This window comes from Engraulis encrasicolus, chromosome 19 (assembly GCF_034702125.1).
Source record: "Engraulis encrasicolus isolate BLACKSEA-1 chromosome 19, IST_EnEncr_1.0, whole genome shotgun sequence".
NCBI lineage: Eukaryota > Metazoa > Chordata > Actinopteri > Clupeiformes > Engraulidae > Engraulis > Engraulis encrasicolus.
The window spans coordinates 41,284,770-41,303,079 of NC_085875.1; the positions used below are offsets into that span (position 1 = coordinate 41,284,770).

The 18,310-nt window shown below is 41.7% G+C and overlaps 1 protein-coding gene across 1 annotated transcript in view; it reads left to right on the forward strand.

The window, feature by feature from the left end:
- The window catches only part of ltk (leukocyte receptor tyrosine kinase), a 75,657-nt gene that overhangs the window by 30,641 nt on the left and 26,706 nt on the right, over window positions 1–18,310 (forward strand). The window contains exons 13-15 of the mRNA XM_063184438.1: window positions 744–842; window positions 13,186–13,341; window positions 13,882–13,983. Of these exons, the coding sequence (XP_063040508.1) occupies window positions 744–842; window positions 13,186–13,341; window positions 13,882–13,983 (357 nt within the window). The remainder of the gene's footprint in view (window positions 1–743; window positions 843–13,185; window positions 13,342–13,881; window positions 13,984–18,310) is intronic.

An 18,310-nucleotide genomic window follows, 5' to 3' on the forward strand; every position in this document is an offset into this window, starting at 1 on the left:
ATTATGATGTCAACACAGCAGACCGAGTACAGCCGCAGCGCAACTGGAAGTTTGGCCTTCTAAGAGCAAGATAGATGAAACCACTAGGGGTGGTACGGTTCACAAAATGCACGGTTCGGTTCATATCGCGGTGTCAAGGTCACGGTTTTCGGTTCTCTACGGTTCTTTTTTTTTTAGTAGATGATAAATGGTGCACTGGCTAATAGAATCGGACTTATCAGTAAATATCCTACATATGGTTTGTATAGGCTTATAATGTGAAAATGGTATGATTTTAATTGTGTCATCCTCTGATTTGGTCTTATACGCTAATGTTTTAATCAGAGAGACTGGATAAGATACTCCTAGAATCTCTGTTTTACATATTTTTCTGGGCAGTACATGAATTGCGGTTTGCGATGGATTGCACGGTTCGGTTCGGTATGTGTGTGAATTGTACGGTTTCGGTTTTCGGTGCGGTTTGTGCCATCCCTAGAAACCACATGAAGTAGATGGCAAACACATGAAACTTGGCCACCAGAAGTCGATTCTCTCCACTGTGCAGACGTGGGCCATTTTTTTTATTTGTACACATTTATGATATTATCATAGTTTTGCTTACTGTTTGACAAATGTTTGTACATTGTTTGTATTTAGTTCATTATTTACGTGTTGATTTTAAGTGTTGATAAATTATTTGCTACCATAAATGTTATAAAGCTTTAAAAAAGGCCACTATTCTAAAGCGTTTCCCTTGAATTCAGGTGGGGATGTGGCACTACTTGATGACCTTACAGCGGATGGCCAAGATGGCGTCTCCTATGTTCACCCCTCAGGAGAGATATTTCTACCTTCTCTGGCAGGTATGGATGGTGTGTTGGGGTGGGGGTGGGGGATTGTAATGTACTATTTCTCTCTCTCTCTCTCCCTCTCTCTCTCTCTCTCTCTCTGTTTTTCTCTCTCTTGCCATCTGAGCGTGTATTGTATGTGTGCGTGAGTGTTTATGTGTGGTTGTTTGTGTGTGTTTTGTTCATGCCGATTTAAGGGGGTTTGTGAGGTGGTGTTTGTTTCGCAGACACAAGGCAGATTAAGTCAGGGGAGGCAGGGAACGTTTTGTGTTAAAGCAATTTAGACCCTCATGAGGCTCACTGCAGAGGGAGCAATGAGATTGTAAAAATACGTCGGCTTTCTGGATAAGCTCCCTTGTCTTGATATTTACTCTGCAAAAACTTCATTAAGATACTAAAAAGAGAACTTGTATTTATTAGACACCATGTGCTTAACTTAATGTGACCTTTATGCCTCTTTAACCTGTTCAGGTTTGCTGAGTTGACAATAAACATAATATGATGAAATGGTGCCATGCTATAAACAGCAACATCTACGACACCATGTTTCCTTTTTAAAAAAGCCAAAGTGTTGTGTGAAACACTGTCACCCCTCTGTTTGACTCTACTTGTGTGTGTAACACTGGCGAGTTCAACAGGTATAGGTACTCTCACTCCCTAAAAAGAGGTTCTTGTGAGGGTTGTTATGTTACTGAATGTTATGTTTACCCGTGTGTGGTGTGTGTGTGTGTGTGTGTGTGTGTGTGTGTGTGTGTGTGTGTGTGTGTGTGTGTGTGTGTGTGTGTGTGTGTGTGTGTGTGTGTGTGTGTGTGTGTGTTTTTTTTTTACTAACCACTTACTGTATAAGATACCCAGAATTAGATTGGATCACTTGTGTAGATGATTCTTTGACCCTACTGTAAAGTATATAAGTATTCTAAAGAAGTGATGAGTTCTTTCAAAAATTCTGAGTGGTCTACTGGCCTGAGGTGAATCAAAAACTACTCCTCCATGCCATTTTAACTGCGTTCTGATTTTAGCTAATCTTGAATAGTAATACTTACTTACTTCACTTACGCCTATTACCCTTTCTGGGGTATAGGCCACCGACAAGGTTTCTCCAGGCATCTACAGTTGAGGACGATATTATTAGCCCCCCTCCTGGAATTAGACATCTCTCTTGATTTCTCAGTGAGAAGGACCATTATGAACCGTTTCTGTTATCCTTGAAACAAATACACTGATGGAGATAATGTCCAGACAGTTGAATTTGGATTTTTCCATTTTCACAATGAGTTTAAACAAAAAAGGGTAAAAATGGCAAGGACAAAATGATTACCCCCCTTATCATTAATAGTCAATAGAGTGCCATTTATGAACCAAAACTGACATCAGGCACTTTGATTAGTTGTTAACTATGTTGGCATGTGCCCTACCGGGGATGTTGACCCATTTGTTCATTGCAAATAGTTAACCTGATCCAAATTGCATGGACATTGAGGATGGACATTCATTTTCAGCACTCCTCAAAGACTATCTAAAGGATTGAGATCTGAACCACGACATGATCATGGTTTTAGTAACTTTGAAGAACATTTGAACAATTTTGGAGGAAAGTTTTGAGTTATTATCTTATTGAAAGATCCAGTGAAGCTCTTAGCTTCCTCTATGAGAATATTTTTGCATGATCACCTTCCACATTCTATCATAATCTTATGTTTTTATGGTGCCGTACACCCAAATAAGGTTTCATGTGGCTGAGACTGCCACAAAATGATGCTTCCACCACGATGTTTAATTATGGAAACCATGTTATAAAGTTTTAAGGACTATCCCTTTCTTCGCCTGACAGAAGCAGAATTCATGCATCAAAGCAGGTGCAATTGAATTGAATCAGATGAAAGCAGAGACTTTCAAAACTCATTTTTTACTTTCAAATGTTCATATGCAAAGCTCAATAACTCTGATATGCACGTCCTTCAGTAAAAGGGTTCTTCTGCATACCTGCCGACCATTACGCATTTTGTGTAGCAGATACGGATTTTGACATCAAACTACGGCGCTGTCACTTCAAAATACGGGAAATAACAATAGCAAAGTGTGTTCATGGGCCCTTATAAATTGCTCTGTAGACTTGCAACCAGACAGAGCCGTAGTACGGTGTTCATTTTAGGACATCCTCAGAAAATACTTCGTCATCCTCAGATAGATGTTTGTCATCCTCAGATAGATGTTTGTCATCCTCAGACAAAACTTTGTCATCCTCAGAAAAAACATTGTCATCCTCAAATAAAACTTTGTCGTCCTCAGAAAAAAAATGGTCATCCTCAGACAAAACTTTGTCGTCCTCAGAAAAAAAATGGTCATCCTCAGACAAAACTTTGTCATCCTCAGACAAAACTTTGTCGTCCTCAGAAAAAAAAATGTCATCCTCAGACAAAACTTTGTCGTCCTCAGACAAAACTTTGTCGTCCTCAGAAAAAAAATTGTCATCCTCAGACAAAACTTTGTCGTCCTCAGAGAAAACTTTGTCGTCCTCAGAAAAAAAATTGTCATCCTCAGACAAAACTTTGTCATGAGGATATGACATATATTTAAGCACTTTGAACCAACTTGATGGTATAGTGGCATAATATTGCCTGCTTGTAACTTTTGAACCACTGGACCAATTTTCAAAAATGGTATCCCTGTAATCCTTGGGCTGAGACAAATCCAACGCATTCTATGACGTCATTTTCTGCCTGGATAGTTTTTCCGCCATTTTGGATTTTGTGAAAATCAATAAAATTGCTATTTTAAGCTAAAATTTTGTTGACATTTCCTGTAAGTTGGTACACATGATCTCTAGACCAAGCTGAACAAAAGTTATTGAGTGAATTTTGCACAAATGTTTTCGTTTGGCCGTGAAAGCCAATCAAAAACGGCCTAAAAGTCACCAAACAGGAAGTGAGGTCATATCTTGGGAACCCCTAGTCAGAATCTTCTGAAAATTCACACATATATTCTTGTCTATCTCATGACCTACCACAGGTCTATTACATGTCTCTAGCTCAAACTCTCTTGCGCCACCAACAGGTCAAAGTTTTAGCTACATTTTTGCCTGTAACTTTTGAACCCTACGCTCAATTTGAAATCTGGTGGTACCGTTCGCATATCAGCAGTCATAAAATGTACGCCATTTTGGATTTTGTGAAAATTAAAAAATTAGCTTTTTCCTACAAATTGAGTTGGATTTTGACAAACACATTCTTCACAGTCTGCTGAGTACTCATTAAAATATAGGCTCTCACCCCAAATCCTCTAGCGCCACCAGCAGAGCTGGCCATTAGGGTGTACTGCAGTTAGCAAAAGGGGTCATGCATCAAATTTGGGCTTGCTTGTGTAAATTCACTGTGCGTCCCTCTGATCGTCTGCCTGGTTGGCTCTCTCTGTCGCCGTGGCGACTTGCAGGTTTTCTGTTTTGGCCCGAATTGCTGCTTGCAGCTATATTTTATATTATTTTTCTTTTTTGTTTGGCAATGTTGATATGCTAGCTTTATAGTCAAGTGCATGTATGACTTAACACCCCAAAAAATCTAACAAAAGGTTTTTCAGTGGTTTAAAGTACTATCAGATCTACTTCTACTACATATTAAAAATCAGCCAAAACCTGATTCAGGAAAGGCCTCTTTTTCAAGATGGCCGACACCAGGCCCTTATGGACTTAAGATTACATTGAGTATAGTGGTATTTGATGCATGTTTAGACCAAGTAATGTTGTAATAAGAACATTTCCATGATGCGTATGTAAAGGGTTATAAGGGCAGTTTGCTGTTAAAAATTCCCATTAAAACTGTATGGTACACTAATATTACTACTATAGCCTGCCTTCAGTAGGCTTATTAGCGCTAACCTCTTCTTTGTGTGCATTTTAGATTTTTTGAATTATTATTATTTTCACATAATTTTTCACATCCTAGCCATCTGGGCTGTGCAATGCCTCGCTTTGGAATAGTGACCCAGTGAAATTTTGGAAACTTTGGGGGCAGGGCAGCCGGGATTTTTGTAATGGGGGGGATTATAGGCCTACATTTCAGCCATTTATGTTTTGAGAAATTACATAAAATCTAACCCATGACATGTTTTACCCATGTACATTGTCATTTATATATTTTTAAAAAATGCAGTACAGAGAATCATTTCTGTTTGCAACACACTTCCTTCGGCCCTCATGCAGGGGTCTATGCAATGAAAAAAACAAAAAACAAAATAGGAGCACAGATAAGAATTTAGGAGCACTGTGCAATTGTTAACGCACAGACGAAAAGGGTCTATGAGAGTAGGCTATGCCTTTTCCCCCACACACATAGGCGTACACATTCTACATAAGGGGTGCTGGTCACAGGGCCAGTTTGTCAAAATTCCTCCCAGTAAAAAGGCTGAACAACATATTACACATTTATGTCTATATTCACATTCGTTACACATTCATTTCTATATGCAGCCCGATGTCTCCTCTGTTGTGTCAATGAAGGCCTGTCGCCTAACTAATTATCATACAACTGGGAGTGTAAGTAAACTCATCCCAACTGTCCCTCCTCTGAAGGTTTTTTATTGCTCCCAAACCCAAGTTAACTACAACAACTTGACTAGGCTTTTGATCCCTCTGTCTTTCAAGCACTCATGGTTTCCTCCATAGGATGTATTTACTCCAGGAGGAAAATGCAAAGGAAATCGTTTTTCAAATCGTTTATATACATATACATATACATATACATATACATATACATACAGATACATATACATATATACAGTGCCCTCCATAATTATTGGCACCCCTGGTTGAGATGTGTTTTTTAGCTTCCAATTATTTAATTTTTTTTCTAAATAATATGGGACCTTAATGGAAAAAAAGAGAAAAATCCAACCTTCAATACAAGTGCATTTATTCAGTGGGGAAAAAATCCCACATAAAGAAATAATTATTTGACATCAAATAATGTGTGTCACAATTATTAGCACCCCTGGTGTTAATATTTTGTACAACCCCCTTTTGCCAACAAAACAGCACCTAATCTTCTCCTATAATGTTTCACAAGATGGGAAAAGACAGAAAGAGGGATCTTCAGCCATTCCTCTTTGCATAATCTCTCTAAATCATCCAGAGACCTGGGTCCTCTCCTCTGTACTCTCCTCTTCAGCTCACCCCACAGGTTCTCAATGGGGTTGAGGTCACTGAGATGGCCATGGGAGGAGCTTGATTTTGTGTCTGTGTGAACCATTTCTGTGTAGATTTTGCCATATGTTTAGGGTCATTGACTTGCTGAAAAGACCCAGTGACGACCCAGCTTTCAGCTTTCGGGCAGAGGGCAACAGATTTTGATTTAAAAATGTCCCTGGTATTTCAAAGCATTCATGATGCCATGCACCCTAACAAGGTTCCCAGGGCCTTTGGAAGCGAAACAGCCCCACAGCATCACTGACCCACCCCCATACTTCACAGTGGGTATGAGGTGCTTTTCAGCATGCGCATCTTTCGTGTACGCCAGACCCACTTAGAGTGTTTGTTGCCAAAAAGTTCAATCTTGGTCTCATCTGACCAAAGCACACGGTCCCAGTTGAAGCCCCAATACCACCGCTTGGCGAACTCCAGACGCTTGCGTTTATGATTGTGAGTAGGAAAGGTTTTCTCCGTGCATGCCTCCCAAACAGCTTGTTGGCGTGTAGACAGCGCCTGATGGTTGATTTGGAGACTTTGTGACCCCAGGATGCTACCATTTGTTGTAATTCTGTAACAGTGAGCTTTGGAGATCTTTTGATTTCTCTTACCATCCTCCTCACTGTGCGTGTGGCAAAATAAACTTGGGTCCTCGTCCAGGCTTGTTTACCACTGTTCCAGTTGTTTTGAACTTCTTAATTATTCCTCTCACAGTGGATATGGGCAGCTGCAGTTGAGTGGCAATCTTCTTGTAGCCTCTGCCTGACCTGTGAAGTGCGACGCACATCTGCCTCACTTGTATGCTGTGTTCCTTTGTCTTTCCCATGTTTAAGAGTGGATAAGAGTAATGGCCTCGGTGTCACGTCATATTTATACCCCAGGGAAACAGGAAGTGATGAATTACTAATTAAATGTTCCTACATACTCTGGTAAACTTTGTAAACTACTGTAGAAATGACAGAAATGCTTCAATTATATTTATTTCCTGGGAATTGTTAAGGGTGCCAATAATTGTGGAACAGGTGATTTAATGAAAAATAATTATTTTTTAGTCAGGGATTTTTTTATTTTCTTACAATTCATTCGAGTTGAAGGCTACATTTTTCTACAATTTTCAGTGTGACAGTATTCTTCTGCAATAAACACTGAATTTATTTTAAGGCTTTTAACACATCTCAACCAGGGGTGCCAATAATTATGGAGGGCACTGTATATACATATATACTAGGGGTGGGCATAGATTATTTTTTTTAATCTAGATTAATCTCACTGTAATTTTGAAATTAATCTAGATTAATCTAGATTAATCTATATCAAAATGGCTCATTCAGAAATGGCGCGCTAGCGAAATAATGCTGGAAATAAACCCTTTTTTTCCCAAAATGCATCTTATTTTCAAAAAATGGTCATGTTGATACTTGGTGATGAAAAAAAACGCACTGCAATATGTGCAAAGTGTGTCCAATAGGAAGCATTTACAGTTATAAGATACTGAAATTTCAAAATGAACGGCGCTATAACGTAGAGGCAAATACAGATAAATCTATCAAACAATTAGGCTATTTAAACAAAATGACCTCAACAATTCAGCATTTCTAATAGAGAGAGAGAGAGAGAGAGAGAGAGAGAGAGAGAGAGAGAGAGAGAATCTGCCACTGACTGTTAAAAAGAGCAGCGGCTCCTTTAAGAGAGGGAGGAGCTCTGCGCACAGTAAGCTCAGCAGCCCTCAGCAGCCCTCAGCAGAGGCAGGCTACTGGATATGTAGAACCAACAGCACTGGCCCACGGCAATTTGGCCTAAACCTGACAGTTGTTCTCAGAGTTAGAATGCCAGAGGAGTTACAACTCGAAATTCGAAACTCGAAATTCAGTTTGCAAAAAAAAAAAATCAAGCGCGACAACCGCGAGGTTTATTACCGTCTGACATGAGAATATCTCACTGAGTCGCAAATGCGCGAATGCAACACAAACATTCAGCGAGAGTATATTGGCAGTTTCAGTTTGATAATCTTCAAAATGCATATCGCACGGAATATTTTGCAATTATGGCACAGGCAAGATTTCTGGAAGTTGTTTATGTGTTGTTCCATGCAATGCGAGAGGAAATGTAGGCTATGTCGGGCTGGTAGGCTACACACAATAATGTCTCTATGCTTCACCTCAAACAATTGTATCTCTTTCTACCACTTATGAAAAAGCACTCAACACAACACCTACCACGGCAGAGGGATTAATGTTTTCAGCATGCAAACACTGTATATATTTAGTAGGTCTGCTGAAGCAACAGGTGGAGAGGAGAAAGCGATTGGAGCGCAGTCTGAAAGCGTCTGTCAATGGAACGCTATGGTGATGTGCATACCAAAACCCATATTTTGAGAATAGATTAACGTGCGATATTTTCTTTATCGCGCGACAAGAGTCTCACATTATCGCAGCACGTTAACGCCGATAACGGCCCACCACTAATATATACATATATACATATATATATGCATTACATATATTACATTTTTGGAAACTATGGCGGCCAAATTTAAACTATGGCGTTGTGCCATAGTTTCTTCAATGTATGGGAAACACTGGGGACCCTTATTCCACATCTGTTTTCACTCTGTTCAGGGTTTGTTCACACAGTGTGTCTGGAGCTTATACATTTTGTATTCTGGCACTTACTACTTATTGATAAATATAAATCTAGGTCTACTAGGTCCTTACTAAGGTTATATTGGTAATAAATCCCTTATTGTACATGAACAAGACATTTGCGAATAAATGTCTAACAACTTTCTGATTTTGCTTAGTATATGACTTACAAGTGACTAACACAGGCATTAATATTGTATGATTAAGTGAGTGCTAATAGATGTAACGCTAAAATAAAGTTTTACAGTTTGTTTAATGGCAATTTTTTTGTGAGGATGACAAAGTTTTGTCTGAGGATGATAAAAGTTTTGTCTGAGGACGACAATGTTTTGTCTGAGGATGACAAAGTTTTGTCTGAGGATGACAATTTTTTTCTGAGGATGACAAAGTTTTGTCTGAGGATGATAACGTTTTGTCCGAGGATGACAAGGTTTTGTCTGAGGACGACAAAGTTTTGTCTGAGGATGACAATTTTTTTGTTAGGATGACAAAGTTTTGTCTGAGGATGATAAAGTTTTGTCCGAGGATGACAAAGTTTTGTCTGAGGACGACAAAGTTTTGTCTGAGGATGACAATTTTTTTTGTGAGGATGACAAAGTTTTGTCTGAGGATGATAAAGCTTTGTCTGAGGACGACAAAGTTTTGTCTGAGGATGACAATGATTTTTCTGAGGACGACAAAGTTTTGTCTGAGGATGACAAAGTTTTGTCTGAGGACGACAATGTTTTGTCTGAGGATGACAAAGTTTTGTCTGAGGATGACAATTTTTCTTTGTGAGGATGACAAAGTTTTGTCTGAGGATGATAAAGTTTTGTCCGAGGATGACAAAGTTTTGTCTGAGGACGACAAAGTTTTGTCTGAGGATGACAATTTTTTTTGTGAGGATGACAAAGTTTTGTCTGAGGATGATAAAGTTTTGTCCGAGGATGACAAAGTTTTGTCTGAGGACGACAAAGTTTTGTCTGAGGATGACAAAGTTTTTTGTGAGGATGACAAAGTTTTGTCTGAGGATGATAAAGCTTTGTCTGAGGACGACAAAGTTTTGTCTGAGGATGACAATGATTTTTCTGAGGACGACAAAGTTTTGTCTGAGGATGACAAAGTTTTGTCTGAGGATGATTAAGTTTTGTCTGAGGACGACAAGGTTTTGTCTGAGGATGACAAAGTTTTGTCTAAGGATGACCTTTTTTTTCTGAGGATGACAAAGTTTTGTCTGAGGACGACAACATTTTTTCTGAGGCTGATGCTGAGAACTGATGTCATTTTTTCTGAAGACGACAACTATTTTTCTGAGGACGACAACATTTTTTCCGAGGATGACAAAGTTTTTTCTGAGGATGACAATGTTTTTTCTGAGGATGACAACGTTTTGTCTGAGGATGACAATTTTTTTTCTGAGGACGACAAAGTTTTGTCTGAGGATGATAATTTTCTCCCTGAGACTGACAGAGTTTTATGTGAGTCTGATATCTGAGTCTGATATCTGAGGATGTCCTAAAATGAACGCCGTACCGTAGACATGGCTCTGCTTGCAATTGTCTCGCGCTGGCCTTTCCATTGGCCAGCAACGTGTGGGGGGGAATATTGACCAATCAGAGCGCTAGTTTGGATGTCTTCATTTGTTATGCTGCGCTCCTCTCTAGCCGAGGCATCAGCTGCGTGCCGACAGAAAGTTTGCTTCGAAATCACACAAGCAGAGAGACTGGTTAATGTAGCCTACTCCTATAATCTCTGAAACAAGTGTCCTCCTCCTGTCATCATGTATTATCCATCTTGTTACTGTCGCTGTAGTTTTACAAGTGAGCACCGTCAAAATCACCGTTTCAAAGGTAAATGGACTTTGAGAAAGGTAGCCATACATGTGAATAGTGAATTGCGTCCTGTTGTTAAATCCCTAAACTTATGAAAATAAATAAATGCCGAGGTCTGTCGTAATGATTCACCCAATGTTTCGCCGTATTTGACGCCAATATGTTGTTGCTTGTTTTGATATTGGACCGAAACAAGATTACTTCCGAATGAGAAAATGTGTCGATGACCGCGCTATAAATTAGCTGATTAGCAGCTAACTAAATTCGGTTTCCCTTTGCGCCGGATCATTTTAACTCGGGAAAGTAAAGCGGTAGTTCTAACGGTTGTGCTCGGAGTAGGTCTACATCCGTAACCTACCATGACACCGTATAGCAGTGTTTCACAACCTTTTTTGTCTCATGTACCCCCCAAGCCTCGTTGTTCCATGAGTACCCCCTAACTCCTGTTTTACATCGGTTTTTCTATTCCAGTGTAATTATGCTCCATGCATTTGCTAAAATTAAATTTTTCCAAGTACCCCCTGNAGTGTGCTCGCGTACCCCTAGTGGTACACGTACCCCTGGTTGGGAAACACTGCCGTATAGGAATACTGTTCCCCCCTGAGTCATGGCCCATTCTGTGATCAGGTGTAACAGGTCGTGCATCATACCAAATAGGCTATGCATCACTCCACGACTACTATCCGTAATCACGTATGGCAATCTATTAATAAAATAAATTATCCTATCATATATGTGCCGAACAGTGAACAATAGCCAACTCATGACGGCAGCGATGAAGCGATGCCCCTCAAAAGTTACTGTGGAAGTTCCAAGAGCATTGGCCATTACCCCCCGTCCCTCAGTGGAGCCACTACATGACGCATTTTGTACTGAATGAATGCTGAAAGTGTTATTTTGATGTTAGCCCCCAAGGTAATAATATCAACCTGATATTATCCTAGCTTAGATAACAGTTGTCTTTATCTTTTTCTCTACTGCTGATGCTTCTTCACAGTAGGTGACAACATCACCATTTATTAGTATTGGGGGAGATGATGTAAGAATCATTACAATTCAACTTTTTGTTCATAAAAATCACTGAAATGCCTCGGTATTTTATAATCAAATTATACATTTTCCTACATGTACCTTCTACAGCCAAAAAAATAATCAGCAAATGCTTCAATTTCATACTCAATTCCAGTTCCTTAACACCCCCCAAGTGACCAAATGCTCTGTTTGGCTGGTACATAGGATAACTTAATAGCCACTTAGGCCTACTAGCCAGACTGGTGGTATGTTTGACTAGTAAGATTAACAGCAATATTGGCTGGTGATCAGTAAAGTTAATTTAGAGGCCTGAATTCCAGCACACAATATCATAGCATTTTATTGGTGTTATGGTGTGAAACAAACAAAAAAAATCTTTCATGAAAGTTTAATACATTATGGTAGTTCAAAGTACTGTGAAGAGTAAGATAAACTATTTGCCAGATACACGGGATGTTAGATGCAATTTCCTGCATTTTAATGCATTTTAGCCTAAGAAAAGCATTTTTTTCTAGGGGAGGACCCCCCCTGCCTGAATGAAGTGTCTCATATCTTCTCTGTTGACATTTGGTAACCCTAGGTGTAGGGCAGACTATGCAAAACAAAGTAGCCTCTCAGATGGGCCCGCCGGCGACCCCGTTGCTTTGCCATGCCAAGTTGTTGCGCCGTGAATTGCCGCGCCGCGATAAGTTGCTACTCAATTTTTTTTTAAAGGTTGGCAGGTATGCTTCTGTGATGATGGCTCCAAAGCCCAATATGATGACGAGCCCTAACAGCTGTCTTTCTTGAAATAAAAACTCCAGATGAGGCCAGGTCAATAACAATCATCTAGGCAGGTGTCCAATGTTGCTTCTTTGGTCTAATGAGACTAAGCAGTTTCCACAGTTACACATAGTGGTGGGGGCATAGAGTTTCTAGACTGTTATTCAGCCTCAGACACAGGGAGTCTGGGTCTGGATCTGGATTGCTGGGTCCTCCTACAACATTGTAACCCAAAATAAACATTTAAATTAGTTCAGAGGTCCTTCAAGGACACTAAAACCATGATACTGGAATTAATCGCTCAAAGTCCAGTCAGAGAGAGTAGAGAGAGAGAGAGGTTCCATTGGCCCATTATTTCCGGGTTCTATTATTGCAAGGGGGGGGGGAATCCCCCTTTAGGCAGACCTAGGCAGACCTAAGGACTGTTCTATTCAATGCTAGGAGTATTATGACACGTCCCTTTAGGCAGACCGGAACCTGGTCATGTTAGGTGCCGATAGCAACCTATTACATTGGCATATCTCTATATACTTAAAGAATCTCTGGTCCAGTCCTCAATCCCACTGAGAGTCTGTGGCAAATGTCTATGCTAAGCATCCATGCAATTTGGACCAGCTAGAACACTTTGCCGTGAAGAAATGGGCCAAAATCCCTTGTGGGGCATGTGCCAATCTCCGTACGCTGTAAGTGTTGATTTAACTCTGCATTGTTTACTGTGTGTGAGGTTTGAGTGTAACCTCTTAATGCCGCCGGGCCTATTCACTATTTGTTGAAAATACTCAACTACATCATAACAACATTTCTATGACAGTATTCAGAGCAGTAACAGATTAAGCCAGTCCTTGCAATCTTGGTGACAGTAAGGTTGTAACATAGGCTCTGCACTAAAGGGTTAAGTTACTAGCTAAGTAACGTCCTCCTCCGTCCTCCTCCAGTGATGGAGAGCCACGGCGAGGTGGAGATCGAGGTGCACCGTAACTGCAGCCACTGCCAGACGCAGAGCTGCAGGCGTGACCAGGAGACGCACCTGATCACCTGCATCTGCCACAGCGACGAGATGCTGGCCCCGGACAACGTCTCCTGCATAGGTAGCTACGCTCACACTGCTCCGTGTCCTTACAAGGCCCTTAAAATAAGAAACACAGTTTCCTTCCAACATAGGTAACTTATCAGATTAACCAATAGACTTGTGTCCTTGTCCTATGATCAGCTGACTCAGCGCTAGTTGGATCGAATTTGAGGTGGGTTTTTGTTATGTTTTTAGTGTTTTTCCAGTAACAACTCAGTCTATCTACCTCATTAGGTGCAATGGAGTGAGTGGTGTAACAGCTATGTAATATCATGTGCTAGTGTTGTACTGTATCTACACCATGAATTTATTTTTTACTTTTGACACCTCTGCAAGGTCCTCTGTTTCTCCTCATGAGAGAAACATATTAGACTAGACTCTAGTCACTAGAGTAATGTCCCTCTTGTTAATCATGAATGAAATGTCCTCATGCAGGTGTGTTTATCATAACTGAAATGCATTAACTACAGTACAGTATATGGTGGTGGTGGCTTTACCTGTCTCCCTGTCTCTCTCTCGTCTCCTGTCTCCCTCACGCACAACCCGCCGGTGTCGCCGCCAGGCCCCGTGCCAGAGGGGCACCTGTCGCTCTCCGTCATCCTGGCCGTGGTGGCCTCCACCCTGGTGATGGGCATCTTACTCACCTGCGCCTGCCTCACCCTCAGTAAGAGACTCTTCACCTTCTGTGTCAACTCTGTGCCCTCCACCTTCCACCGCCTCTGAGAAAAGAGAGGGTGGTGGGAGATTGGTGTGATGGGACTGTATTGGATTGGATGGGATGGGAATGGGGCCCAATCAATGGACGCCATGTCCAGGAAGTGTTCTGGGCTATTTGGAATGCTCTTTGAAGCTATGTATTTGGAATGCTTTTTGCTGTTTGCTGATGACTAACTAGCCTGAGCTTCAGCAGAGATGAATGGTGTGGTATTTTTGAAAGTGCATTTTTGTGGAGTTAAGAAAAAATATGTATGGTTGCAGATCTGGATCTCGGGTGGGAGTGGAACATCATCTAATACTCTATCCTGATTTTTTTCTCGTTTTCTCATTGACGCTTCTCTCTCTCTCTCTCTCTCTCTCTCTCTCTCTCTCTCTCTCTCTCTCTCTCTCTCTCTCTCTCTCTGCTGAGACCACAGGGTTATTTTCAACCATGTTGCCACTCCACTATACGTATTTTGACAGTTTTAGGCCAGTGTGGAAAAAAATCAAAGACATCACTGCTTTGAATGAGGAGTTAGTGTGGTGGTGAAGATAATGTGAGTCAAACAACAATGACGTCAAGTCGACTGAGTCATAAAGAGAGATACCTCAGCTATCTCAAAGGGAGAGATAGCAAGTTTCATTAAAAACTCATGACCACCACCCTTAATCATAGAAATTTTCAACGTGGCCTTGGAGCCGTATTTACAGTTACAGCTTTCAGCCATGTTTTTGGCAAAGTGCCTTAAGGAAGAAAAAAAGCCCCTGGGCATTACCCATCTTGCGCCCCCCCCCATCACACACACACACACACACACACCACACACACACACACCAGGACCGCTGACAGCTGTGGCCGGGCCCAGGACAAAGACATCTGGAAGGGCCCCAAACCCAATGCAAACAATGTAATGAGTATCCGATTCTGGGCCCCCTGTCTCCCTGGGTCTTGGACAAGTGACCCCTTTGTCCCTCCTGTCGGCTTCCCTGCACACAGACACACACACACACACACACACACACACACACACACACACACACACACACACACACACACACACACACACACACACACACACACACACACACACACACACACACACACACACGATAATGAGCTAGTGAGGGATCACAAGGCAATTGTAGGAAGTGTTTTTCAGCTGTGACGTCAAATGGAATTCTTTTTCGAGGGCTTTTAAGGGATGACTGTGTGGACTCAGTCCAAGTTTCACACAAGCACTTTATATGGCAGGGGCAAAGTGAATATCAAAGTGAAGGCATTCAGAGAGATTAATTATAGTTTTCCTTTTTTCCCATTTATTTTTTGTTTTATGAAGTGGGGGTTGTATTGCATGCCTGACAACAAAACCAGAATCAGTGTTTAGACTTTCAACAGGACAAAACCTCTAAGAACTAAAAAAAATCTAACTTCTTTTAAACTTAAGTGTATAGGTCTATTAGCATCACATATTAAATATGATAACATGATTTACACTGCTTACACTTTTTTTGCTTATTTTATCACCTACTGTATGTAAGTAGTAGGCTATTGCACAAAACGTCTTTAAAAGGAAATATTAGGGAATGTGGGTGTAATCTGCAATTAACGTCAGTTTGTACAACACTCAACTATATACAGTACATGTACAAATGCTTTGGAAATATTGTAGATAAGAATAGATTGTTGTAATATACATAACACAAGTCTAACCATCAGGCTACGCGAGCAGGTTCATATAGTTTATTTTTTATTTATGCTGTGATGTGCTTTAGGGGTCTTACACACCAGGGCGGTAAAGCGTCGCGGAACGGCCGCGTTTTTTATCGGCGTCGGTGAAAATACATCAAAACATATCTGTCCTTACACACCAACCGGCGGTAGTCGAGCGTCAGCGGCGCGCTGCATTTGGAAAATAGAACTAGAGCGTATTTTTCACGCCGGCGACCGGCGGTCTCTCATTCAAATGAATGGCAGAGTAGCATGCTAGCTTTGGCTGTGGGGAGGGTTTTGAACAGGACTGGCTGCGCACGCCGACGCTGTCAGTGTGAAAGGCAGAGAAAAACACGCCGGCTGAAACTAAGCAGAAAGACCGCGTTCGTCCCGCCACCGTTCCGTTCCGCCTTGGTATGTTTTGGCCCTTATGTTACCTAAATGCTAGTGTTTCCAGAGCTTTTATTCATTCCGAGGCAAAGGACGGGGAGGGAATTATTATCATTTCTTGATGAACTGTCCCCAAAAATGTGACGCTTTTTTTTCTCCTGGCAAGCATAAGGTGGAGAGAGTGTCTGAATCTACAGAGCCGCTTCTTTTGTTTTTCTTCCCCCTTGAACAAATGCTCATTCAGCCATCAGACCCATTCAGCTGAACCACAAGGCCTCCCAGTAATGCTGCCACATGTCTGGTGTTAGGAAAAAGAGGGTGAATTTAGTGTTTTTTTCTTGTGCTGAAGCATTGAGCCTTATATGGTGGCTTAAATGCTCTGCATTTGTTTGTTGCCCATCCATCAAAGATGGAGGACTGTGGCCTTAGGACAATGGACTATGAGGGGTGTTTACACTGATGTGAATTTAAACTAAACCCTTGTGACAATCACAAGTATTTCTTGTTTGTGGCTACCTTTTGAGTGCTGTCTGTCTTTGTTTTGTTTTGGACAATCTGTATGTTGTTGACTCAGTGATTGCATCGGGTCATTCTGACCGATACGTACCTGTACAAAATGTTGTGCCAAGACTTGTTGTGTGATGCTTAATGCTATGCTAATATAAAAATCACCAAATAAAAATGGAAAAATCTTGGAAAAACAACTTCAACACTGAATCCCAAGTTAAGCATCACCCAGATGGAATTTCTCTAGCTGAGGTGTTTGAGCCTAGAGTTTTATACGTACAGCTGGTGTATAGTCCTTCCTTAATCTTTGCAGAGGAACCTTCTTCATGCACAGTTCCCCTTTAATCCCCATCTAACCTTTTCATTTTTCCGTCTCCTAGAGACTCCTAGACACAGATGTAGACTAACAGGCACTCTGATATAGTACTTCCATATACAGACTTACATAAAATTATGTAACTGACAGATCACTCTGCAATGACATGCCAAACTATAAATAATACACACAATATTATACCCTTGACATACTGTCCTCTTCTGGCTTTAGAGCATTGCCACACTTTTTCATAGCTGAACTTCTACAGTATGCACCAGGCATTTTCCCACCAGTCACTAGTCACTGCATTGAGGATTAACTCACAAAGTAGACCCCAATGAGAAGTCATAACAGTGGTTAACAGTGTCTTCACCTGAGCTTTCCTTTTAAGCAGGTTGGTAGTCTGTGCAAGGTGCTCCCTTACCCTTCTCATCCTACCCCCTTATCCAATCCCTAACTCCTCTTTTACCCCTCCATCCAACCCCCCTCTTTACCCAAACTGTCATTAATTACCCCCTTTCCCAAGTCCTTCCGAGCCTCTCAAGCTCACTTCTCATCCCTAATCCTCACCTCGTAGCCTCTTAGTGCAGATGGGGTCGCCGGCAGGCCTATTCACTATTTGCTGAAAATACTCAACTACATCACACCAACATTGCTATGACATTACAGAGAGCCTTAAGTAACAGATCAAGACATACCCATTACAATTTTGGTGACAGTAAGGTAATGACATAGGCTCTGCGCTAAGGGGTTTTTAACTTCTGCTCAGTCCTCCCAAACCTTTACCTCTACCCAGGCCTCTAAACACTCACTCTTGTACCAAGTTCTTTCAGACTCTGACCCCTCTACCCAGTTATCACCCTTACCCCAACCCAAATACAAACCTTGACCCATCCCATACCCCCTCTACCTAGTCCTCTTCTCACTCCAACCTAAAACCTCAAACCCAAACTCCTACCCTTTGACCCCTCTACCAAAACGTCTTTTTACCCCAACCTAAACCCCCAAACCTGAACCCAAATTCCCACCCTACCCTACCAAACCCTGACCCACCCATCCCATCCCATCCCATCCCATCTCACCCTTCCCATCCCATCCCTACCCTACCCTACCCATCCCACCCATCCCATCCCATCCCATCTTACCTATCCCATCCCATCCCTACCCTACCCTACCCATCCCACCCATCCCATCCCGAGTCCAGCTCTCCTGGCGGGCCGCTTCTGTGCCGGCGGCGGCTCGACAGCACGCACAGGGGACCTCGACCTCCTCCCGACCTCCTGCACGCACACACACACGCACCTACGCCGCGCCCCTCCCCTGCCCCCTCCCCGGCAGACTACCAACCTGCTCTGGGGCAGAGGGACGCCT